Source organism: Camponotus floridanus, unplaced genomic scaffold (assembly GCF_003227725.1).
Source record: "Camponotus floridanus strain SB8 unplaced genomic scaffold, Cflo_v7.5 scaffold57, whole genome shotgun sequence".
Taxonomy (NCBI): Eukaryota; Metazoa; Arthropoda; class Insecta; order Hymenoptera; family Formicidae; genus Camponotus; species Camponotus floridanus.
Genome location: NW_020229736.1, coordinates 85,912 through 112,573, shown reverse-complemented (window position 1 = coordinate 112,573; position 26,662 = coordinate 85,912). Strand labels below are relative to the sequence as shown.

Sequence of the window (26,662 nt, the reverse complement as noted above, 5' to 3'; positions counted from 1 at the left end):
TGCTGTAGTGCATCGCGAATAAATGGCTCCAGTACTGGACGACGTGAATAAATCAATTGTACTATATCCCGGCGAAATTCGTAATTTGAAAATAATTGATAGCGGTCGGCAGTGACGTGGCCGAGTTCTCTTTGTTTCCCTCCTGCGCCATTATTACCATCAATCCAGTATCGCGCCGCAACAATGGCGTTACTATTGCACGCGCGAAATGGCGTATGGGCGCAACGGAAGGCAAATAATTAGAAGAAAATTGCATGCGCTTAACGATAACGTCGTCCAACTAATCTACATCCTCTCTCATACGCTTTGTTTTTAATTAATTCCAAAAGTTTTAATAAATCCAGTTTGCGAGAAAAATGATTTTAGTTCGATCATTAGTTCTCATAAAAATCGGAGATCTGCGAAACAAGTAAACCCAGATTCTAAAATTCAATATATCGACAAATTTTGAAGTGTAGTGGTATATGATACCTAGAGAAACATCATCCTCATCTCATTAATAATTTGTACAAAAGAGTAATAGGTTATGGTCGCGCACTCTTTGGCTAATTTCGAGATCCGGTGGAAAATGATGAAGTTAATAGTACATATTATTGGATGCTCCATGTACAAAATGACACTTTTGGCAAATGAGATTTCCGCAAAAAGTGTCCGCAGTTTCCTGAATGGAGTTCTACCGCACAAAAGTAATGGAATAGCGCGGTGCAGTGAACGACAGGGGCCATGTTTAATGAATGTGACGATATGACGGCACGTAGGTACGTGGCAAGGTTATAATTAAAGTGTTTGTCTCTGGGAATTAGTCCTGTGCTAGTTCTGCCTTCGCGTCGCCTACGTGAAAATACACGAGATGTCTTTATAGATGATATAACTGTGTGTAGGTGCGGTCCGCGATATTACACACATACCATGTCCCAATTAACATCTGGCACCTTCCGGGATTATAAATTTACAATATGAGCTGGAATAATTTGATAATTATTTCTATAGACCAATTTATATTATATTCATAGCCTCTCATTTGCCGTGGGTGAAAATCCGCGGATTTTAATCTATCTTATCGAACATTCTCACATATATCTCTTCACAGATGATCAATTTCGTATTCCTGATATTTCGACTCTTGATCTTTCAAATCCCAAATTTAAATTTGCTACCGTTTTCCAATCCATTTATTATTTTTTTTTTTTTTTTTTCAGAAAAGAAAAAGTACATAAAAATCAGTTCTATATACAGGGTGGCCCCGAACGTTCCAGCCAGACTTTGAGATCTTACAGGAAATTTAATTCTAAACAAAAAATTTCTTATAAGCATGAGTCGAAAAATGCTTCCTTAAGAAGTTATCTCAAAAACCTCTGATGAAGGAAGAGCAAAAGGTGAAAAGAAAATGAAATACAAAAATGAAATTCTTGACCTAAATAAATTTCTTGAAAAAAAGGATAAAAATAAAAAATAAAAATCTTTTTCTTTTATGAAAATAAAATAATTTTTTTCCTAACTTTTATTTTATTGTCATAAATGAAAAAGATTTTTATTTTGTATTTTTATCGTTTTTTTTCAAGAAATTTATTTAGTTTCATTTTCTTTTCACCTTTTGCTCTTCCTTCATCAGAGGTTTTTGAGCGATAACTTCTTAAGGAAGCATTTTTCGACCCATGTTTATAGGAAATGTTTTATTCAGAATTAAATTTCCTATAACATCTCAAAGTCTGACTGGAACGTTCGGAGCCATCCTGTATAATGAATATATAATATATATAATACATTTTTGAAGGAATGTAACTCCACAGGGAGAGATGTAGGAGTATATGTTTATATAAAAAACCTCCCTTAATTTTCGACAAAAAAACATCTCCTAAAATGTTTCGCACTTATTAAGAAACACCCTATATATATGAAGTTGAGGATTAAATCTAATTGGATAGAGTATCAGATTTGTGTTTAATTACTTATATTTCCTAGATATTATAAAATATAAAAATACATTTAGACACGAAATGATGTCGTTATTAATGTTTTGAACAAGTGTGTTGAAACAATTTGATAATTTATGTGTTGAAACAATTTGATAATTATTAATTAATTATTAGATTAATTTATATTATATTTATAGCCTTTCATTTACCATAAGTGAAAATCGACTTTGAATTTATTTTATCAGTCATTCTCACGAGATGATAGATTTCTGATTACTTCGAGTTTTAAAATATTAAATTTCCTGCTAAATTTTAAATCTTTGTTATCTTTTTCTAATTTACTTATCAGAAAAGAAAAACAGCACAAAAATTAAATATGAAATTAAGAGAATTGGACAGATTATCGGATATAAACCGTATTTAATTGTTTAATCCTTAATAAAAATACAGAAGAACAGATAAAAATACAGAAAAACACGTAGGTGTGAGATGATCTCGTTGTCGCCAACCAACAAGTATATTAACGTTTCGAACAAACGAACGGGCGAGCTGCAACAGTTCGCACGCGGATATAAATTTAAGTCGTTATAGTCTCGCGATGCCCTCGACCCGATAAACTCGCTTCGGCCGCAAGTGATCCTTTTACGCAAGGACACAGAAATGAATTGATTCCGGCTCCGACCTCGCAGCGAGGATTTCATATCGAGGCTATCGGGCGAAATGATACCAGATAGATCTCCGTAGAAATTGTCGATTCTGTTAAACGGGTCCAACGTTGGCTCAATAGCGGTGGACAAGCATAGCCATGAAAGAGAAGCGATACGAGGAGAAATTTCGAACGTTCAAGCAAAAATGATAATCGCATTCAATAACAATAAAACTCCCAACAAGATCCTTCAGCGCCTGTTATGAATGATCAAAATTATATGTGAAGAGAGGTAGAAATGTTCAAAACATATAAGGGTAAATAATATTTTTGCTTCACAAAAATTGAAGATTTTATCAAGTATTAATATTTGAGAAATCTTGTTATATGTATTAAACACTGTGTATATATGTTTCAAGATATTTAAGATGTTCAAAATATTTAATAACGTTGTATTCTATAATTCATGGACTGCTTTGAATTATAATTTGAACATATATTTAATGCATACGTTTCTTAAAATAAAGATAAATTGAATTACAAAGGCTAGTGAAAATTAAACTATCTATTAAACTTGAACATTAAGCGTTTAATTTAAATTCTTATATGTTATAAATTGAAATACAGTCTCAAATATCAAAAATTTTAATATTATTAAAAAATCCCAAAATATTGAAATTGTGATGTATATAAAAATGCTAAATAAACTCTTATTGATTTATTTTATAAAATAAAATTCAATTATACCAATTTAATCCATTCAAAAACCCATTAATAAAATTAGACAATGTAAATAGGCTTTCAACAGCGCAAATAAAAACATAAAAAATGTCGTGCGGCGCCATCATTTTAACTAAATTGATCCGCCCGAAGTATTAAAATACGGAAACAGACGTTCGCGCGGTCGTTTTAACGGATACACGCGCACGAGGCGAATGCATCGAATTGCATGTTTGTGTGTGTGGCAAAATAGAACAACGCAGAAAAGAGAGAGAGATGGAAAGGCTGAAAATTTCGAGTGGATGTCGAATAATCGGAATATACATTACGCGCGTACATTGTATCGTGGAAATGAGCCGCAGCCCAGAAATAAAGTGCAAAAATATGCAAGTCTTTCAGCTGCTCCAAACTATCTACTTAAAATAGAAATCATTAAAAAAAAACAAAACAAAAAAAAATAAAACAAAAACAAGTTTCATCAGCCATTGATCCTCTTTTAACTCTTTGCAAGAGAATCTTCTCAATTAATTTTTTCAATAATAATAAATAACATTTTAGTCGAATCGGTGCCACTGATAGAGAAACTTTGATGTAACAAGTGGACTCGTTTAACGAAGTTTGTCCATCAAAAGAATAAATTAATCTTAATAATTTTTCAATAATTTTGCAAAAATAAGATGAATCCAGTTGATTAGAAGCTTAAACATATTTGTAACGCTCATGTCAATTAGAAGCTATCAGTCTACCCCTAACGTGATTTCGATTACATGGCAGCCACAATAGGTACACGAAACAAGTTCGAGGGTTAAGTGTTGTTCCCAGCAACGTTTTCCAAACGACGGCACATCCTCCCTTGTTGTCTCATTTCTCTCTCTGACTCGCACCTTCAGCTACCTCTACCAATCTACGTCCTTTTTTCCCTTCTCTCTCCCTTATTCTCTTGCACGCGCACTCAGTGGTCATAAACTACTAGTACCCGACGTACGCTGAGGTTATTGGTTTTTGCAAGGGGCTTGACAGTGCCGTATACACGCTACCATATATGTACCTCCATTTTGCACGAGGGAATTTTATTTCTTCAAAATAATCCCTGAATCTTCTTATAGAATATTCGCAGGCGTTTTTATTAAAACACTGCCAAAATATACAACTTGATAAGTTTAAAAAAAAAATAACGAGCAAGAAAAAAAAAGAAAGTTTATATATTAAACATTTTTCTTTTATAAAGGCAGTCTGCACTTACCCCGATTTGAGTCTAATACTCCATTTGAAAAATATAATTTTAAATAGATTAGTGTTTTTGTGCTTCTCGAAAAACCAAAATATGTAAAATTATTAAAAGTAGAATAATTCAATTTTATTAACATTGTTGGGAACAAACACAAAGTTTTCATAAAAATACAACGTGAATCTATTAATATAGCGTCGCTTGAGCAATGTATCTGTAAAACATTCATTTTTTTCTTTTTTTTCATTTTTTTCATTTTTTAAATATTTTTCGAGAAAAATATTAAAAAATTTAAAGAACTTTTTTATAGAACGTTTAAATAAATATTTCAGTATTATTCCTAATGCCGCCGTATTATTATTACTGCTGCTTCGATTTTCATAGCAGTTAATGTAGTCCTAACAATGCGAAAAGGAGATATTTCCACCTCATGTTTATGTAAATTTTACTCTTTTGTCAGAAACCATCTTTCTGATGTATATTTTAATTATTATACATTTGAAAAAATAATTATTAGAATAAAAATGACAAGCATCAATATTTAATTTGCACTCCAGCTTATGGTCTACCATCAATTCCAAGGCATTTTTGTGATACCTTCGAACATTAAAAAATATTATTATATCAAATAAAAAAATTCTAAATATTGAATTTTAAATATTGAATATTATCACATTAACTATTTCTCTATTATTATTAAACTCTTCAAAAACAGTATCTTCAAAAGATTCACAAAAAAAGTTAATGAAAAGAAATTCTAAGTCTACAATAAATTTATAATGAGTTGTGATATCGTTGCAAGAATATTTACAAAAAATACTCTAAATTTTATTTCATGTATTACATGAGAATGCAAGCGTTTTTCATTTTCTAAAAAAAGGTAAACGTATAAATATGTTTGGCGTTGCTCGCGGGGAGATTAAATACTTGCTTCTTTGAAATCTGTGGCTAAAACATGATTTTTAAAAACGTAGCGCGATCTTTTTTTCCCTTCTTTTATTACGTGACTTCCCTCTAAATTTCTGCACATTTTTTGCTGCCACGACGCATTGTTTCTCTTAGCGAGCGTTCGATCCAAACCAAAGAATAAAGAGCCGCGACTGCCAGCTGGTTTCACCGGTGCTCTCGTCTCCGTTCTAATTCAATTACGCCATCCGGTACAATCTCCGTCTATCTAGTGGCATATTTATAGCCGCGCGAATGATTCGCCCTGTGCTTTTCCGCGCTCCAGCATGTCATTTCCTCTTCCGAATCCTCTTACCCCCTCAGGCTCCCGATGCATATCAGATATGTAACTCGCGTGAGATCCATCATGTGTGTTTTACGAGTGAGAATCTCTGTCAGATTGTTCATTGTGAATTCGATTTTATCCAATTTTACATAATATACGCCAAATAATCGCGGAAGTTGTTTACTGAAATTTTTTAATAATACACCAAAAATAAAATTAAGCCGAGGAACGATTAACGGTGTGTCTGATAAAGAAGAGTAATCTCCTTTATCGAGCAGGCTATTAACCATTCCTCACTCCACCGTTGTTTATGGTATATTATTAAAAAATTTCCATTTGTGTTTAATTTATTTCTCAGACTTCAGCAGACCATCTGAGAAGTAATTATCAATCTCGGACATAGATATCATGTCAGAATTAATAATATGTTTCAAAATGCTTCGTATAAAGCAGTAGTTCTTAGCTTATTTAATATCAAAATACTAATGACTGACTAGAAATAATTATCTCATAAATAAATTATACTCCGAGCATAAGAGGCAACGTAGTGTTGTTTTTTCTAAGCATCAGCGTTTCGATCTACTTAAAGATTCAAATCAGCCCATTAAAAGAAGTTAGCAATTCAACACGAGTTTTATGAGGGGATGAATATAGGCTTGAGATAAGCAATTAAACATAATTACAACAAATTCTTAATTAACCAAAATTAAATGTAAAATTTTTTTCAATTTAGTGTCCTCGCAAAATGTATGTTATAGTAAACGATTTTTTTTTTCAAATTAGCATGTTACCAGTTGAGTTGAGTTTCTGCATATTTTTTTGGAACATTAACACATCCTCTAAATAATTTTTGGGAATCTAAATTTAAAAATCTAATGCTAAAAATTTAGCATTTTTTTAAAGATACAAATTTTTAGATAACTTTATATATAAATTTTACTTTAAAATATTTATTATTATTGATCATATATTATTTAAAAAATTTTTAAATTTTTCTTCTAAAATAGAAATTTAGGTTTATAGATCAGATGTCTTTAGTAACATATACATATTTCATATTTTCATTTTAAGTGGACTAAAAAGAAAGAATTAATGTGCAAGACATGGATTTTTCTTCTTTATAACAAAGTTTTATATTGTTTTCTCAAAAACTAATTTTAAGACTATTTTAATTTTTATATTTAATAATAATCATTTATTAATCTAAAACTTACATACTTACGTTTAACTTTAAATATTTATATTATTAATAAACATATATAATATTATATAAAATGCTATAAAAATCTACATCTATTTTCTACATATAAAAATAAAAAAACAAAAATCTAAAAAAAAAACAATTTTAAGCGCTCCAAGATAGACTTCTTCATTAAATGTTTCAAATTTTAAACTATTTGCAAAAGTAATTTTAAAATCCACATCTACAAAGTTCCGAATGACAGCATAAAACAAAATAGCGTACATATATGTATAGCATAAATTATCTTAATATCGCTAGTCAATTAATTGAAGGATCGTTGGAAATAATATAATCGACCAAAACTAGCCAGAAATTTTTTTTTTATTGATTACGACGTTTCGACCATATGGTTGTGATCCTTTTCAAGTAAATACTGGAATATAACAATTAAACAATTAGATTTCTAACGGTTTGAATAACGAGTATCTACACGAATTAAATGCGAACAATTTGAGTACATACAGATCAAATGACAGATATAAATCATAGTGTAAAATGCGTTGTAAAATGCACAAATCACGTTTGCACGATCATTACATCTTAATAAATTTAAAATCGAGAGATAAAAACGATGCGTAGGTGTGAGAATTCGTCAAGGAACTGAGTGTTAAATCAAAAATAACGAACTACACGACCTTTATTATTTTGTCGTAGATGTTGTTTAAACTATCCGTGTCTTTCTGTTGATGAAATTATTGAATTTTTTAATATAAAACATTTCAGCAATTTCTCTCTTTCGTACATATTTTTCATTGTGTAAAATATTAGGTTTCGACTAGTATCAATATATGTATAGATTTACCGTTTTACGCGCGTGTATGGGCATATGACTTCCGGTAGGTAATGGGAGGCTCGTCGCCTGGCCTGTTTTGCGCTCGTATTAGTTCTATCGCGCGGGTCCCTCTATTTCTCTTGCTTTACTCTTACTCTCTCTCTCTCTCTTCGTAAATCCTGCGTGGCGTCCACCGCGTCGTTTCTCCGTCGGTCTCACGTGGCTTACGACATGCGTCACTGCCAGTCGGGCTAATACGATCCTCGATCCGCGCACGAGCCAATCACATAACCGCCTGTCGGCTCTCCTTTCAGCAGCCTCGACATGTTTTATCGCTCCTTCAGCGATCAGTCCGACCGTGATCACCCTATCCGTCTTTCAGTGAGAGATCGACGTGATTGCCTGATCTATGAGCGTCCCCAGATCGATCTACGCATCAGGGATCAAGACATCCAAAGTCTGTCGCTGTTAACGAGAAAAGTATACGGTTGAATTGCTTGAATGTGCTGAATATAGACCGGTCAATTTGTTGTCACGTTCCCCAAACGGACACTTACAATTCGCGAAGACCTATTTTGCTGTCGATCTGAGTTGGAGCCTCCTCTTACTTTCGCTTAAGAGACTGAGCTTTTCCTACGAGGATATTATGGATATATGGAACCAATGAAGTGTTCCACTTTTGATTAGATGCTCTACAAATAGATGCTCTACAAATAGAAATCTTCGATGTTGTGAATTCCAAGACAAAAGTTGAAGGATTCAACTTTGGTGATAATCAGATCCTTGATTTTTGGAATGGGGTGCTAATCAAGAGACAACTTTAGAATGCTTCAAACTTTATAAAATTTTATATAACATTTATACTTTGGATCTCCCAAAAATACTGAGATTGCCAATTTGTTGAAATTTTAAATGTCTTGAGCGCGTTATTCATATTCCAATATCATCGAAAAAATTATATTTGAACTTCTAAATTATATGATATGTTTAGAACGTACACTTTTTCCCTCTCTTTGAAATCTTAAATAATTAAAATTTAAATCTATATATTTAAATGTCAAATGTTTGAATTTCTTGTTATACTTGAATATTTAAATTATTTTAAACTTTTATACTTTTATAATATTTTCCAAGTCTTAAATCTCCCTTTTTGAAACTTCAGATATATTTAAATCTTCACGTTGGCATATATCAATTTTGCTTGAATCGAAATGTTTAAATTCTCAACTCCGAGTTTAATCAATTCTATCTACTCCCCACAACAATATATGTGTCAATCTCAGACACACAGTCAAAATGAACTTTTCGAACAAGAAATGGCATTCAAATTATTCCAAAATGATATCACCAATCTTTGGGAGGCACAAGCTTTTCCAAGGGAATGATTTTTTTTTTTGTAAACAACGATTTACACGGATACACGCTCGTCGTGCTCGAACGTCTTGCTTGGATGAATCGAATTTCAGACACGCACCACGACGCACGAACGCAAAAACTTCACGCCGCGAACTCGCGGGGACGCGCGTTCGAAATTCGAATGCCGTCGAGATTCGAGCGATTGACGCAAAATGAGACGCACGACCTTCCGCGAGGTGCGACCATATCGCTAGCGCGTAGAACAATATATAACGATATATCGCCTAACCTCACTCCGCGACAGCACCAAACGTACTGAAATTCAACGGAGCTCCGTTCGCCGCAGTCGGTTCTGCCGTAGGTGGCGATGGCGAGCGACAGGAGAGCGCGCCGCACGATGACGTCATATGATCGAAAGACAGAGAGACAGAGACGGAGACAGAAGCGACAGAAGCGGTTGCGGCTCGATGTCGCCCGCGAAAGGACGGTCTCTGCTTTACCGACGCACGAGCTGTCAGATAGGGCCCGCTTCAGCCGGACGCGGGTGACGTCAGTTTCTTTAATACATTTTTATATTTTTCATTTTACGCATCTAACCGCAACTGTCGCTCACTATCGAATTCATTTTTACCCTCGCAGTAAATTTTTTTACTGTGTTTTTTACGGAAAATTTAAGAGATTCTCTGTTAAATAATTCGTCATTTAAATATGTCTAATATCGAAGATTGAAATGTTGCGGAGAGAAATATTGATAATCTGTACTTTAACGTTTGTCCTAAAATCGGCTCGTTAAAAATTTACAAAGATGGAATATTTAATCCAATAAACCACCTATCTATAGATGATAATATATTATATCTAGAGCATTATCGCTTTTATCATTTTTTATATTCAAACATTTATTGAATATCTAAATACATACATAACTTCCTTTATACATTTTTATTATATTGAATTCTTATAAGAAGGCATAATAAAATTATTTAGACAATAAAAGTATTTTATTGATACGAATTAGGAGAAATAAATAATATTGTAATATCATTTACTTCCCAATTCGTATATATATATATATATATATATATATATATATATATATATATGATGATTAAATTATATATACACATGCTATTCTACAAAACGTATATAACTATGCGAAATGCACACTTTTTCCATTTTCGTTTTTTTTGCATTTACTATATAGACACATGAATTTTTTTCGTTTTTTTTTTGCATTTACTGCAGACACATGAATTTTTCGGTATACAACAATTAGTTACACACACACACACACACACACACACACACACACACACACACACACACACACACACACACACATATATATATATATATCGTTATCGATACAATATTTTTAAGTTGATGTACTTAAAATATAACGTTATTTCCTACGTTATATCTATATTTTAAACCGTAATATATATTCTCTCTCTTATTGATTATATGTTACTCGATTAACAAGAATGAAAAATTTTACTTGTTTACAATATCTATAAAGGACGAAAAAATTTATCGTAAAACAATAACTTTTTATAAAATTATAAAATAAAAATAAGTATACATAATAGTAAATATATCGATGTATATATAATAATAATAATCGATTGAAATGACAAATAAATTATAATTTAATCAAGTAATTATTAAACTAGAAATAACTTGTATTAATAATAGTAATAGTAACAGTAAAGAATATGATTCGATTAAATACAATAAATGTATAAAACGAAATCATTCCTTTAATTTAATTTTCTTATATTACTTTTCAATATAATAATTTTTTTATATTATTATAATTTTGTGTAATTATTTTAACTAATCTCCTTCTATTATATTTAATTTTTTTTTTAATTTCTATTATTTGTCTATCATGTTGTCTTCGTTCTCTTGAAATAATATAATAAACATGTAGTTTATTGCTCGTAATAAACCATAATAATAACAATAATAATAAACAATGTCAATAGATGTATCGATATTCTATTGCATTTTTTATTTCGTGCTAAAGAACACACGATATTTAACAAGAAATAAATAGGAATTTCGATATCGAATTTCTTATCGAGCAATTTCATGTAAAAACTATCATATTTTGATAAAAGTTACCTATATAAGAATTATTTTTATATATTTTCTATTTACGTTGTATACAGTATATATAATCACAATTTCCAAAATTAAATACATAATATGATAATAGGGATGTGCATTGCATTAATTACTTATAAATGTTATTTATAGTAATATATATAATGTAATTTATAGTGTTATATATAATGGTATTTAAATCTCCTATTTTATGTTCTATGTCTCCAATTGTTTTTGTTTTACTTTTTTTTTCATTGACTTTTCCTCATATTTTACATATCTCATATAAATTTATAATGCACAGATTTTCAAATCTACATAATTTTAAAAAAATATTTTCGAACATGATATCCTTCCCGAATGATTATTTCAAAAAAAAGAATTTCATGATCCACAAAACATCGTAAGTTTATTAAGAAGATGATTGTGGCTTTAATATCGCACAATATTTTTCCAATTGTCATATTTCAGTCAAATCCATAATTCGCTATTCCTACACCACGTGATTCTTATTTAAGGCCTTAAGATTTATTGGAACTAAACGACTTAGCGATAGAAGAAGGCGAAAAGGAGATGAGAAAAGGAGGAAGGAAAATGGAGGGAAAGCGCCGATTAACCATCTGCTTCAACCAAGGCTTTCCCTATTTCTCCCTTTCTCATCTCTCCTTCTCTAATCCAAGGCCCCTCAAGACGTGTAATGAATCAATTGAGATCTGAATCGAGCTTGAATTCAGATAAGTAGAAGTCAAGCGGCAACTAAATAGGTAAAACACGACGAAGATAATGAAGATAAGATAATGAAGATTCGAGGACCGATTTGTCTCTCTGAATTGACTTATTCTATATCAGATTTATAGAGAATCTTTGGACATTTTTGATTAAGATAAAATCAATTCTCAAAAATATTGAAAAGTCAAATCTTACATTTAATAATAATGCAATAATGTAATATTACTTTTTTACGTTATCAATATTTTTTAATCCCTAATAAATGAAACTTTTCGTCGAAATACAAAAACGAATGAATCAATAATTTAAAAGAATTCCTTATAGAATAAGTCAATTATGTGTTCTAATTAACTCTTAGGAATGATTCTCAATCGAATCATTTTGGTATCGGTTCTAAGATATTTCTAAGACGTATCACGATCCTGGATACGAATTCTTGAAGAATTGGCTGTCGCGACTTGCCGACGTCCATTACTTCCTCATGATTCGCCTCGCCGTGATTTTCGTAATCGGTAACACACTGATTAGTAATTAAACTGAACGCAAATACAGTCAGATCGCAATGCCGTGCAGTGATAACCTCATGAACCGTGGACATTCCTAAACATCATACATAATTACATCATACATAATATTATGTACATACGTAAAAAATATTTACGTGCAAGGAAATGAAGAAATGATTAAATGTTATTAAACACAACTCAGCAATAAAAAAACAAGTTAATAAATAATTAAATATAAACACATATATATGAAAATAAATTAATACAATATATATATACAAAATAAACAATTTCTTAATGTTTTCAAATGAAAATAATTTTTTACGACAAAATTAATAATAATAATTATTATATATTTTATATCTGATAATGAAATTATATAAATAATTTTTTAATTGTATACATATAATTAAATATATATAGATGTGTGTGTGTGTGTAATAAGTACTTCTTATAAAATAATTTTGAAAATTTATTGTGTTGTATAATTACAATAATATTAGAAGAATCAATTTTCAAAATGATTCGATAAGAAGTACTAATTTCATCATTCTGTTTTGTGCCGTTTGCACTACAAATTATCCTCTGCTACATTATGTAGATAAACGAGATAAAATTGCAAAACATATGTTAAATTTATCATTAATTGCTTTGCAAGCAAAATTAATTGCTTAATTATAATTAATACATACACGGCATTAAAAGCAGACATTGATATCTTTGTGATTATCAGCATTAAACGATTTTAGCACAATATTTTATATTGTTAATATTCGTCGGTTTGATGATTAAGATGTGTCATTCGGAAAGAAAAAGTTGACGCGATTCTGCTCTTTTTAGTTCGAATAAATACATTATATATTTGCAAAAAAAATGTGTGTTAACATGTTTGTAGAACAATTAATTAAACAATAAACGACATACCAACTGCATCAACACCGATCATCCTCAGCATCTTTAATTCCGCCACCGTCTCGAAATTAGGACCACCTAAACACGTGTAAACCCCCTTGTGCACAGTATTGCTGATACCCATCTCTTCGGCTACTTGGCTACCGATCTCTATCAGCGTGTCATTGTAGGCTTTATTCATCGGCGGAAATCGGGGGCCAAATCTGAGAAAAAGAAAAAATGCCGATAACACAGGCCTACAAAAAAGGGGGTTAAAATTTTTTTTTAAGATGCAATAGTGATTTTTGACGTAATTTTGTGCGCTGAATCCGAATCTGGCCGCCGAATTTGCGTAGCACGTCAGGTTTTTGAGTTATTTGTAGTTGAATAGCCCAAAAATCGCTATTTTGGCCAATTTCATGAATTTATTGTGAGTAAACCAAATTTTTTGAAATATTTCTGTCAATGGCATCGTATAGTACTCATTTTCATCTTTCGAATCCACTTTCGATTACCCCCCCCCCCCGCCGCACGATTTTTTTTCGCTCAGATATACAAGTTATAAGACAGGTCAAGCATAGGGATCCAATAAGCCGTTCTAAATCAACCGTGCCACCTCTTTATTTCACTACGAATCAAAATTAGGATAAAAATATACATTTTTAAACCTTCTGTCACCTTCTGAAATTAAAAATGGCGCATCCAATATGGCGAATAGAATCACAATAAAAAGGCATAAAATTTAGAAAAATTTATCAAAATGTGTAACAACTGTATTAGATATTTCTTTACAATATTTTTTTGGACAAATATTGTAAAGAACCTGACATATGTCAGTCTTTTCAACTTTCAACATCATGGATCTACCATATTGAGATATCTATATAAATTTTCTTTAACGTAAATTTTTTTACAACGTCATACTTATATATCTCAGCGAAGAAAAATCGTGCGGCGGTAATCGAAAGTGGATTTGAAAGGCGAAAGTGAGTATTATACGATGCCATTGGCAGAAATATTTCAAAAAATTTGGTTTCCTAGCAATAAATTCATGAAATTGGCCAAAATAGCGATTTTTGAGCCACTCAATTACAAATTACTCAAAAACGTGACGTGCTACGCAAATTCGGCGGCCAGATTCGAATTCAGCTCACAAAATTACGTCGGAAATCACTATTGCATCTTAAAAAGAAAAACCTCGCAGGCCTGTATAATTAATAATTAATAATAAATAAATAATAAAAATTATTAAGAACGATACGTTGCGGTTTTCATACTTTGAGCGTATATTTTGCTTTATTTAGCTTTCAATAAAAGCTGTCAATAAAAACGATCGAGAAATTCGATAAAAAAAAGAAGAAGAAAAATTTACATTATTAACGAATTCGAATCCGTTAGATTCCTCAAAATATCATTGAAACTTGTCGAATCTATGAAGAAATCGGGAACAAGAAAGAGAGAGGAAATACGAAGACTGACAGAAAGAATGGCATTAATTTATTTCATTGGAATAACCTCTCGAAAATCGGATTGATGAACTATTTACACGGCGACATAAAGAAGCTGATTGACGTATTTGCTCAGCAAAGTCTTTTCGCGCTCTATCTTACTTTCTTTCTCTTTTTTTTCTCAAACCCTCCCCTTTCCCGCTCTCTTAACCCGATCCTTCTTACCATCTCTTTTCATTACGCGACATCTTTTTCTCCGAATCCTCTTACTTTCTCCGAAACTTCTTAACCAGCTCGTTCCGCCGATAGTTGTATTTGTTCTCGCTTTTCCCAGAGTAAATTTAAATTTTTGTATCAGAATCGCGACTACGAAGATTAATCTTTTCAAAATTTTCTTGTACACACAGACAATTCTTCCTAACTTAATCTTCTTTAATATACACTAAGAGAGGAAGAGAGAGAGAGAGAGAGAGAGAGAGAGAGAGAGAGAGAAAAGTTTAATCTTGTGTGTCCCACCTGTCGTCATTCGGTCCTTGAAGAGGGTTGTTTCCAGCAAAACCCATCATATTCACATGATCCTTCACTATCATGATATCACCAACATTGTAAGTGGGATTTAAACCACCGGCTGCGTTAGTGGCGATTAAATGTGTCACACCTACCAGCTTCATTACCCTCACTGGCATGGCGCACTGCGGATAACCATTGTTACATTTCAATTAACATATCATTTCATATGCATTTTATCCGCATTAGATGTATAATAAAATTATAACTTTATTATAGTCAGTAAGATTAGCTATACCTTCCAGAGTGGATAGCCTTCGTAATAATGAAACCTGCCCTGCATACACATGACCGGTACACCCCGAAGATACCCAAAGACCATCTGGCCGGTGTGTCCCTTGACCGTAGATACCGGGAAGTGTGGAATTTCTTCATAGGGAAAGCATTGCTTGTCCACGAGTGATTCCGCTATCAAACCTGGACACAACTCGTTTTGCACATATGATCCTGTTTAAGAATAAACAACACTGATAGGAAGCACACCGCAATGTTTCGCAACCGTTCATGGATATTCAAAGTAAGTATGAATTTTCCAGCGTAAAGAATACGTAACAATACAAAGAGGAACAGAAGCAGTCTTAAAGTTTTTGATATTCAATTAATATATAGAGTGTTTCTTAATAATTTCGAAAAATTTTAGGAAATGATTCTTTGTCGAAAATTAAGGGGGGTTTTTCATATAAATATATATTCCTACATTACTTCCTGTGGAGTTACACTTCTCCAAAAATGGGAGTAAAAATTAGGGATTTTATTTTTTTCTCAAATTTGGAACAAGTTAAAAAAATGAAATTAGGATATTTTCTACTAGTGAAAAGATTATTTATTATTTAGGTTATTTATTATTTTATTTTTTATTATTTAGGTTATTTATTATTTTATTTTTTATTATTTAGGTTATTTATTATTTTATTTTTTTAAAGGTTATTATAATATTTTTTTCAGCCTTCCGTATTGTTATAAGAAGATGAAATTAGCAATTTAAATTAGCCGTTATTCAATTTTTTATTAAAACTTTTTAATGGGCCACAATATCACCTAAAAATATGCATTAAAAATTTTGATTCATTTAGACACTTTTATTTCTTTTATTTTTTTCAGTAGTATAAAATCAGTAGTTTTCAAAAGAAAATTAAAATATCGTGCACAGCACGATGCATAGGTTTGGAATTACGAGAAATTAAATTTTAAAATAAAATTAAAATTAGAGTAAATGTTGGGAAAATTGGAACAAAAATAAAATTGTAATAAGAAGCTAAAAACCTAAAAAATAAAAACTTAATTTTTATTCCCATTTTTGGAAGAGTGTAATTCCACAAGAAAGGATGTAGGAGTATATGTTTGTATGAAAAACCGCCCTTAATTTTCGACAAAGAATTTCCTAAAATTTTTCGCATTTATTAAGAAACACCCCGTATAAGCGTGAATGTGTGAATCAAAAACAACATGAAAGTGAAATCATAATCAGACAGAATGCAATAGAATGATGCTCAAAAATATCACAAACAACATTGTGTAATCCTTTCATAATCTAATCATGTATTTCGAAACTGTTAATCGTAATGGAAAATTATTTTTTACTTTTAACTTGAAAAAATGCATTTGATAAATCAACATTATAATCACGATGTGCATAAAAAAAAAAAAAAAAAAAAAATATATATATATATATATATATATATATATATATACATAATTTTAGAATACATATAATACACATATTCATTATTAAATCCTTAAATTTAAGTGTTATTATTAATAGAATTATTTTTTATTTATTATACAATTATTCATGATTGGATTAATAATTAGTAATGGATTTTATTTTAACCAATGGATTATATTTTAACCAACTTATATCGAATAAATCATATCGTATTAATCACCGAATGAATTGTTTACACTTAAAAATAAGCAGATATGCAACTACTAACCCATTCCTGACCCGCAGATAATTCCTATTTTTGGTCTGATCTTGATGCGATCCAATAAATATTGCGCTGATTCTTGCAATATTTCAAAGGTATACCTAAAAAACATAATATAAATTCCTTTTTACTCGCTATAATAAATCGACGGATAGAATTGTTTAAAATCAAAGACCTGTGGGATAATAATTTAATTCTGTGGTCTCGTGTGTAATTTGGTACAATTTACCCTGCGCGATATTATGTATCGAGAAGCTATTAATAATGTAAGAAGGTCGCGAAGTAATTTTCAGACGCGCGATCGAACACGACGCAGCTTTCCTTCTCTCGACGCAGAGACATATTAAAGCATATTCAACGGATTATTACTGATTAAACGGACGTTGTGCGCCGCCTTAGCTTGCAACTATTACGCGGCTATATGAAACGTCCTGTCATAATTACATATAATTGCATACCTGAGCTTTGCGGTAATGATTATGGAGATTGTACTGTTATTCCGATATAGGTAGCTTCAAAACTTGAATTTTGACATTTAATAATTTAATAATGATTGCTTGTTTTTGTAAGTAAATTTTTTCAATATTTTCATTCTTAAAAAAAGACGTGCAAAATTAAATCGAATTTCATTATCGCCAGCTTTCTAATTGATTTACACATCTATTTCGTGAGCAGCTGTTAAAGATCATGAGTTTAATAAAATTTCAAAGTATAACTAGATTTGCCGATTAAGTAATAATTTTGATATTGATTAGTACGATATCATAAATAATGTGCATCAATCTGTTTATTCATCTCTTGCGTCAATATTCCATATCTTCTGAATCGACACAAGTAAAATCAGACTATGAAATCTCTGGAACTTTACGGATAATAACACAGGCCGACAAAATTTAGACTCAGAAACCAGAATATACTTTCCTAAGGTTTTTGACGCGCTGAATTCGAATCCGAGATCAGAATTTCTCTGGTGGCTCCGGTTTACGAGATATTCTAACCTAAAAGTGCCCAAATCACGGTTTTTCGAGATATTAGAGGTTATGTTACATCGCAAGGTAATTTTTTTTCATAAAACCATTAATGGGGTCCGAAAGTACTACTCTTCCTCTTTAAAAAACATTTTGATTTCCGGATATCTTTTTTTATCTTTGAGAAATCGTATGTTCAAATTAAATAGTTCGACTTATTTCTCGATATTTGGAAAATGATTGATTGTTTATCAATTAGTTTGTAACAAAACTCATTTTAATATACCGAATTACTATTCCGAATGAGCTTGTTCCCGTAGAATCCGATTGAATCATTTACTTCTCAAAAAAACATTATTTTTGCAATAGTTTGTTTAAACAAATTGTTTAAACAAATTGTTTAGACAAATTAAATTTGCAAAACTAATGTCAAATTTCGAATCAACGTGCATCAAAACCCTTTAAAAATGTATATTTCGTGTACATACATTATATTGTACTTACCTGATGCTATTTAATTTCCGAATATCAAAAATGTCAAACTACTTAATTTGAACATTCAATTTCTCAAAGATAAAAAAAGATATCCGGACAAATTAAAATGTTTTTTAAAGAGGAAGAGTAGTTTTTTCGGATCCCATAAATGGTTTTATGAAAAAAATTACCTTGCGATGTAACATAACCTCAAATATCTCGAAAATCGGAGTCACCAAAGAAATTCTGACCTCGGATTCGAACTCAGCGCATCGAAAACCTTCGGAAAAATATATTCTGGTTTCTGGGTCTGAGATTTAGCCAAATTTTGTCAGCCTGTGTAATCAAAATGTACAAATAAATTAAAAAAAATAAAATTCTTATTTTGATTTATGTGAAATTGCGTACATGTACGATGTATCGAGTTTATAACGAGCTAAAAACAAGATCAATTATGGAACAAGAATCGATATCAGTTGAGCTAAGGGAATTGATAGACTAAGCGGTGCGCATAATTACAGTTTTGAACGTGCAAACTCCCCCTACTAATATGGAACTATAATCGCTTATAACTCTGCAACTATTATAAACCTTGATATCTCTATGTATTAGGAATTTCGATCTTAATTAATTTTCAGAACACGTCATTGAACTAGTTAATTTAACATTTTGCGTAGCCAGTACTCATAAATCAAATTGCTACGTTAAATTCAATTATTTTAATTTCCTATTCTGGAAGTTAATTAAAGGCAAAACAACCCTGTGAATGGAAACATCAAGATTTATAAACAAGCTTTCAGCGTTATAAGTTATTAACAACCATAATTAGTATTGAGAGTTCGTATGCTCGGAATCGTATGCAATTATGTGTATCGTTCACTCTATTAATTTTCATAAAACTAATATTTACTTTCATCGCCAATTAATCCCGTTTTTTTCTCGCTATCTCGTATGAATACTACATAATCACATTTACCATAAATTAAAATAAAATTAATTTATAAAATAAAATAAAATTTGAATTTGTAATTTGTGCTCATTTATACATTTTAATTATTACTCGTCAAAAGTTTAAAAAACTCTTAAATAAAATTATATACTATTGCGGATGCCACATTCTAGATATAGAATGCACGATAGAATATTTGTGCGAGAAGAAAATAAATAATGTTTTTGTGACATCAAATCAATCGATGTTAAATTTGTTTTTAACGAACAAATTAGCGATATATTATTATTTATTAACCCTTAACATTGTCGAAATATTAGAAATATACGACCTACATGATAATAGCTGCTCATAATATGAAGAAAAGTATCATGGAAAAAAGAAGCAACGATAAAATCTTCAATTATTGTCTTTTTTATTATATATTGTTTTTTTTTTAAGAAAGAGTATAAAATTGTTTTTTATAATAACTCTAACATGTATATTTCTAAGTTATTTTTGATGCTATAATTTCGTAAAGTCTTGAATGTTTAAAGCCTTGATTCCTCGGTTTCCCGAGTTTCTCACGTCTCTTGCACGTTGATTTGTGTCACGCGTACATCTCGATAGTCTCTCTTTATTTTAAAACATCTATCTTTTCTGTATCAGGCAATTGTCTCGCAAGCGTAAAGTGTTTGTATTCGTAGATCATTTCGACCTACGAATTGTTAAATCGTTAGATCTTAAAATTGTTGGAATTTTTCGAAATTTGCAGACCTCTTAAATTCTTGGATCTTTGAACATTTGGTTCTCGAGTACAACACTCGAGATAATACATTTTGAAACATTTTTTTTAACACTCCGCACTCTGCAAAACTATTAAATCAATTTGCCAAGTGGCCGCGAGTAAATTCCAATACTAAATTCGATAACTACGTTTGCGTGTGATGTGCGCTCTTGTTCACCTCAATGCGCGGAAATTTTGCATTTACGCACGTGTACGCGCGCGACGCATATACAATAGAAGAACTATGCGTGAATAGAGGCGTATAGAGTGTAAATCGAAATATCTAAAAGGAAAAAAATATGGATAAAAAAGCGCGCGTCGTCCGGGATACATCCACGAGTGCACTTATCAATTTTCGCCCACACCGTGAATACCATTGAAAAAATAAAATTGGAGATGGAAAAGTTGCCTTCGTGCGAATATTATAAAACAACAAAACGTTATATTTAATTTTGCTTTACTTCTTATCCTTCACTCACGACATTATTGATGTATCACCGTCAGTAGATACAAAAAATTGTATCGATGTGTCATTTGTAATTGATTCAGTCGCTCAAAACGAACGGGACAATCGATCTATCCGTAACTGATGAAATTTTCCCCTTGAATAAGTGTACGGAAAAAGTCAAGGAAAAATGCTATGACGAATTGAAAGTCGCTTTTTCAACTGTACAATGTAATTTTGCGATTGACCTTGTTGATTGATGTTTGAAACACTTATTAGAGATTAGATATAAATATAATTACTCACTTTTCAATAATTTTCGTAATGTTCACATACGCGCATATATTATTTTGAAACTGAAGGACCTCTATGAAAAATATTAAATGCTAAGAGAGGTAGACAGTTCAGCCCGTTTCTTCATTAATCAAATTTTTTTAAATTAGAATAGAAATTGAAGGAGATAATATAATCAGAATCTTATATTATTTAAAGGATAGGCTATATCAGCAGGTCCTATTAAAGGGATAAGAAAACTTTCAAATCCTCCAATTATAAAGAATATGAAAAAAACCTATGAAAAGAATTATTAAAACTATGAAAAAAATAACTATAAAAAACATTGAAAAAAATTATAATGAAAGCATGTCTAGTCACTAAAATATTAAAGGTTTGATCATTATAAATTAAAGGGTTAGGTAAGCCTAATTCTAAATGAATTAATTATCCTTACAGAAGAACTAATTATTCTAGATCAAATAGCAAAAATAAAATATAATGTTCCAATATCTTTATGGTTAGTTGAGTATAATCATAAATATTTTTTTAAAAAAGTATCATGTCTGAGAAAAGGTAATAAATTGTAAATTTATAAATGAAAATAATTTTCTCTAATAAATGAAATGTTTTATACGTTTAAGATTTTATAGTTTAAAATTGAAACTATTAAATTGCAAGTTTAAAGAAATTTTGTAAAGTTAAACATATTTAGAAATATAAAATGAGATAAATAAGACTTATAATAAATAAAATTATACATGAAAGGTTTAAAATTGCAGTCCTTATATAGCTTTTACAATTTGTATAATTTTTGACAATTTCTCTTTTTCTTTTGTAATGATTGAGACACATCTTAGTCATTGAAAGCTGTCTGTAATTTTTACTCAATCCACAATTACAAGGCCTCAAAAGTGATTAAGATCTTTTCTCAAACACCACGTATATCTTCGCAAGCGCGCATTTTGCGTACGTATTCCGATGCATGACTTGTAATATCCCCGAAGCCTATGTTATGCATTTAGCTTAAATCCGCTACTATTTGAGCGTGCTGGTAGTTTAGCAGGTAACCGCACCGTTTTGTACCAGTTTCAGAGCGAAATTACATCGAATTACAGTGTGCGCGCGTGGGCGCGCTCGGAATACTTCATTCATTCGATTTGCGTCAGATATTTGTGAGAAGTACAATTAACCCAACTAATTTCGCAATATCGGTAATCATTAACATCCAGCAAATATTGTTTGCATGCGTATTTTAGCGTATCAAAATTCTATTACGTCGCACACATACACGTTCATAATTTCGGGAACCAATTGAATGTCGAAATTGATTATTAAATTTGAGATAAAATTTTGGAAAGATAATTTCAACAATTTATTTTCGACTCTATATATAAACTCTAGAGAATTTCAGTTCGAATGTCAATTACAGAGACACTAAATATTAAACATTATACACTGAGGAAAAAATTATCTTAAAATAAAAAAATTTTAGTTAACTCAAGGAAGCTATTTATTCGGTGGGTACTAATCACGTATTTACTTGTATTTGTCTGCTTGTTTAAGTTAAGTATTTATATACATATGTTTAAAAAAATAGATATGCTTAAAAAAATATAATTTTTAATTAAATATTTTTATTTTAATTTTACAAAATATTTATTAAAATGCACTTTTTATTCCTAAAAATTTTAAATTTTTTAATTTTAAAAAATAATATACTTAATTTAATAAATTATAGTATATATTTTATGATAATAGTATTTAAATATAAAAAATATATAAATGAAAATAATGTACTTAATATAACATGCATATTTAATTAAAATTAAATACTTTTGCTTAAATGAAATAAACAATTCCTTGCATTTAAAGAAAAAGTTTCAACAAAACAAATTTATTTGATTTTAAAAAATTTTTCCCTCAGTATATAAAAATATCATAAAGTTATGTGACTTTTAGCAAAGATTTTACGTAAAAAAAATATCAGATCTGTTAATCAGGTCTGTTAATTTTTCATTTCTCTTGCCTTTCAAATATCTTTTTAGTGTACATTTTGTTAATTTTGATGTTCAGAGAAACAATTTCAATCGGACTTACGTGTGTCGCGCATGCTTCACGTTCGTTTGCTGCACGTCGTTATTGGTCAATCGTTTGATGATCGGAAGATTATCGTAACCGTTGGTATCCGGAAATGGCATTTTCACCTTAGATAATGTATCACTCGTCAATAAGTATAGTGATTTAAAAAATAAGCAAAGAGTGATGCAAGCAACTGTGACCGATCAGCTGGAGCATGTATCGCACGCTTAGGATTAATGACTGACGTGACTTTCTTACGCCCGTTTTATAGAGAAATTCAAGCACGAGCCGGAAAAATGAGCGCACAAATGAGCCGACCAATGATGGAGAATACACATAAGCACATCGACCAATCGTCGATTGCATAGTAGTGACGCATAAGACAATCAGTTATAAGATGAAGAGGGGAGAAGACGCATAAGATGATAACCCGCTTACAGAGCAAGTGGTCCAATTATTGTTATTTGTTCCGACAATGACATTTTGACGTCGATCAAGTGTGAAATCTAACGCCATGCAACACCAGAATAACACTTTAATCGACATCAAATAATTAACTAACTTATCCGCAAAAATCTATGAAACAGCAATTTTATAGTTCAAATACGTTAGTATTAATTATTGTGAATTTAAATATTTATTTGTTATCTTTTATATATTTATATCTCATATAATTGATTCTTTTAAAATTGAATGGAAAATTACTAGATAAATAAAAAAAATCATTTTCAATTATCTAAGTAATTGTATTTAATTAAAAGAAGCTAATTACATAAACTGAACAAATTCTATTATTTGTTATTGAACATATTTAGTTGTATTTAATTTTATATAATTTAATTTTTAAAGTCTCCAATATACTTAATTTTTTTATTTATTCAAAAGTATTTTTATTTATTTTTTCTTTTCATCATAAATGATATATATGTATAAGAAATCTTTTTTTATTAAAATAATTTAAAATAAACAAAAGAAAGATAAAGCTCTCGAATGAATTCGATTTTCTCTGACTCAATTGAAGTATTTGACTTCATTATTTCTTTCCGCAGCATCTATAGCACAAGTGAAATGCACAGAAGCATTTTCATGAGATTTTGTTACATAGTTAGTATATGTCTCAAAACTTACATGTACATATATAAAACGATACAATGCCCTTAAATATATGGAAGACTCGCCCCCTTCGTATTTTCTGAATTCAGATTAAATTAAGTTTTTCACGTTGTCTCAATATTATTAAAAAAAGATCTATATTTTTTTTAGTTTTCTTTATATAATTTTAAATTTTTCAGAAACTTTTTAAATGAAAAAGTTTTGAAGGTTTCTGCGAAATATTAATTTTTATTACATTCAAAAAGGCATTTGGAATCATTGCATGTAATCGACATATTTTTATCAAATTTAAAATATTTTTGAATTTTTCTTTTAAATATATATATGTATATTACTTTCCAAATAGATTGTCATTACTTTTTGCAATATTATAATAAAAATAAAATTTCATTCGACAGAAACGATCAAAATAAATATTAATTATATCCTTTACAAAATTATTATTATCTAATTCTTGTAAAAGATTGTATCAAATACCGATTTATTGGCAAGTATTACGCATAAAAATAAATATTTGACAAACAAAATATAGAATAAAATATTAAACACAGCTGTGTATTATTTAGATAAGATAAGGATAAAATATTATGATGAAATAAATGTAAAATTAAAAATCTAGAATAATAGAATATAATACTTTTAATAGAATATAATACTTCTCTCTTATCTCTCATTTTCTTCTTTTTTCAAATTCTGTATGAAAGCATTGTCCCATTTTCTGTCGTATTCAAAAGTATTAATTAAATAGAAAAATTATATTCGACGATCATATTATTTCTTACATTTGAAATATTAATAATTTTAGAATTTTATAGTATTACTGACTCCACAAAACTTTAAAAATTTTTCAAGGAAATTATATTATAAAAAATAGTATTATAAAGAATAGAGAAAAAAATTGTATTTCTTATGCGTAATCATTATTTTAAGAAGTTTCATTCCGAGTTCTATTTAATAAACATATTTCATTTATATTATATACACTAATATGTAAATAGTATTTAAGTATTTTAAATAATTCATGTTAAGAAAACGTTGATTTTTATAAAATTCCCCAAAAAATATTCTAAAGACTATTCACATACAATATACAAGATACTTTTATTATTATTATATGCTATATTTATATATATATATATATATATATATATATATATATTTAATAATATTTATAATGTTACATATTTAATAATTTTATATATTTATATAAAGTTATATTTATGCGTAATTCCTAAATAATCAATGATATTGTATCATAAAATAAAAAATATATAACGAGTCAGATCGGCTGTTACATTTTGTGATTACAAAACTGATTGGATTCAACGTATCGTAATATTTACACACAGTATATTGCGCGTAAATTTCTAACAATAAATTATAAGTTGTTGGAAGTCAATAAAAGATAACACGGCTTCAATAGAAGATAACATGGAACCCCAGCGGATCTATATGGATCACACTCGGGTCATGATTGACGTTTTTTTCCTTTCCTTTACAATATTTCGTAATGATTTATCTCTGTTTATTTTAGTAAACGAGTTTCTTCTTCTAAGAGTCAACTTTCATTTTTTAATTCCAGAAGATTCTAGAAAGACGTAATTCCTAAATAATATAATATTGTATCATAAACAAGATGTACATGATTTACGTAACGCGTTAAAACCAATATAATTTTAAAAAATTGAATTTTAGATAACGCGCTATCAGCAATATTGAATAATGCGTATAAAATAGCCTAATTATTGAACGACAAAACTGCAAAATTGTAACTTTATCGGAGAAGAAAATTGTGTTGAATGTTCCAGATTGAAATATTCTAACAATGTATCATTTATCCAAAAAGATTCGTTTTATGATTTTCTTTCCATTTTAATTCCGTTTGCATTCTCTATATCAAAAAATATAAAGATAAATTAAAATATCTTAATTAATTAGTAAAATGATTTAGAATTGATTTTATTTTATGTAAGAAAGAACTTAATATATAAATAATTAATTTAGTTAATTATATCATAGAACAAATTAATAATTTGTAAGAGCTTATATTTTTTTCAGTTCAAACTAAAAGAATTTCTTTCTTTCTAGAAAAAAAATTTTCAAAAATGTTTACTCTTGCAAATTTATTAAAAACATTTAAGCGAAAAATTGCAGTACAAGTTTAAACAACAATAGCATAAAATTGCACATATTCGTGATTCAAATAATATATACAAAACAAAACACAGTTCAACTCAATAATTTGAATAAAGATGAAGCGAATTTAATGCAGAGAGGCACTGTTTCTACATATGCGCTGCAT

At 29.8% G+C, this 26,662-nt stretch overlaps 2 protein-coding genes across 4 annotated transcripts in view; both read right to left on the bottom strand.

Moving 5' to 3' along the window:
- Positions 1–8,722, bottom strand: part of LOC105248678 (beta-1-syntrophin) — a 328,673-nt gene extending 319,951 nt beyond the window's left edge. The window contains exons 1-2 of one of the 2 annotated variants that reach the window (XM_025412798.1): positions 8,314–8,722; positions 7,787–8,221 (exon numbers count right to left, since the gene is read on the bottom strand). In XM_025412798.1, coding sequence (XP_025268583.1) covers positions 7,787–7,810 — 24 coding nt within the window. In that variant the 5' untranslated portion in view covers positions 7,811–8,221; positions 8,314–8,722. Of the gene's footprint in view, positions 1–7,786 lie in introns of both variants that reach the window. The other variant, XM_025412797.1, reaches the window with a different exon arrangement.
- A 3,448-nt stretch (positions 8,723–12,170) lies between these two features.
- Positions 12,171–23,489, bottom strand: LOC105248677 (purine nucleoside phosphorylase). 2 transcript variants are annotated; one of them, XM_011253598.3, is made up of 6 exons: positions 23,266–23,489; positions 17,297–17,391; positions 15,601–15,809; positions 15,312–15,487; positions 13,381–13,571; positions 12,171–12,550 (listed from the first exon to the last, which is right to left on the bottom strand). In XM_011253598.3, the coding sequence occupies exons 1-6, from the start codon at positions 23,364–23,366 to the stop codon at positions 12,327–12,329; spliced, it is 996 nt and encodes a 331-aa protein (XP_011251900.1). In that variant the 5' UTR covers positions 23,367–23,489; the 3' UTR covers positions 12,171–12,326. The 2 variants fall into 2 exon arrangements, with proteins under 2 accessions (XP_011251900.1, XP_011251901.1); XM_011253599.3 differs by having other exon boundaries at positions 15,601–15,779.
- Positions 23,490–26,662: the final 3,173 nt, after the last annotated feature.

Excerpts from the sequence above, each read along its gene's own strand:
- LOC105248677 (XM_011253598.3), bottom strand. The coding sequence starts at position 23,366 with ATGCCATTTCCGGATACCAACGGTTACGATAATCTTCCGATCATCAAA. Across the intron at positions 15,810-17,296 it reads TATCTGCGGGTCAGGAATGG|GATCATATGTGCAAAACGAG; the intron begins GTTAGTAGTTGC and ends ATTCTTAAACAG. Across the intron at positions 12,551-13,380 it reads GATCGGTGTTGATGCAGTTG|GAATGTCCACGGTTCATGAG; the intron begins GTATGTCGTTTA and ends TATGATGTTTAG.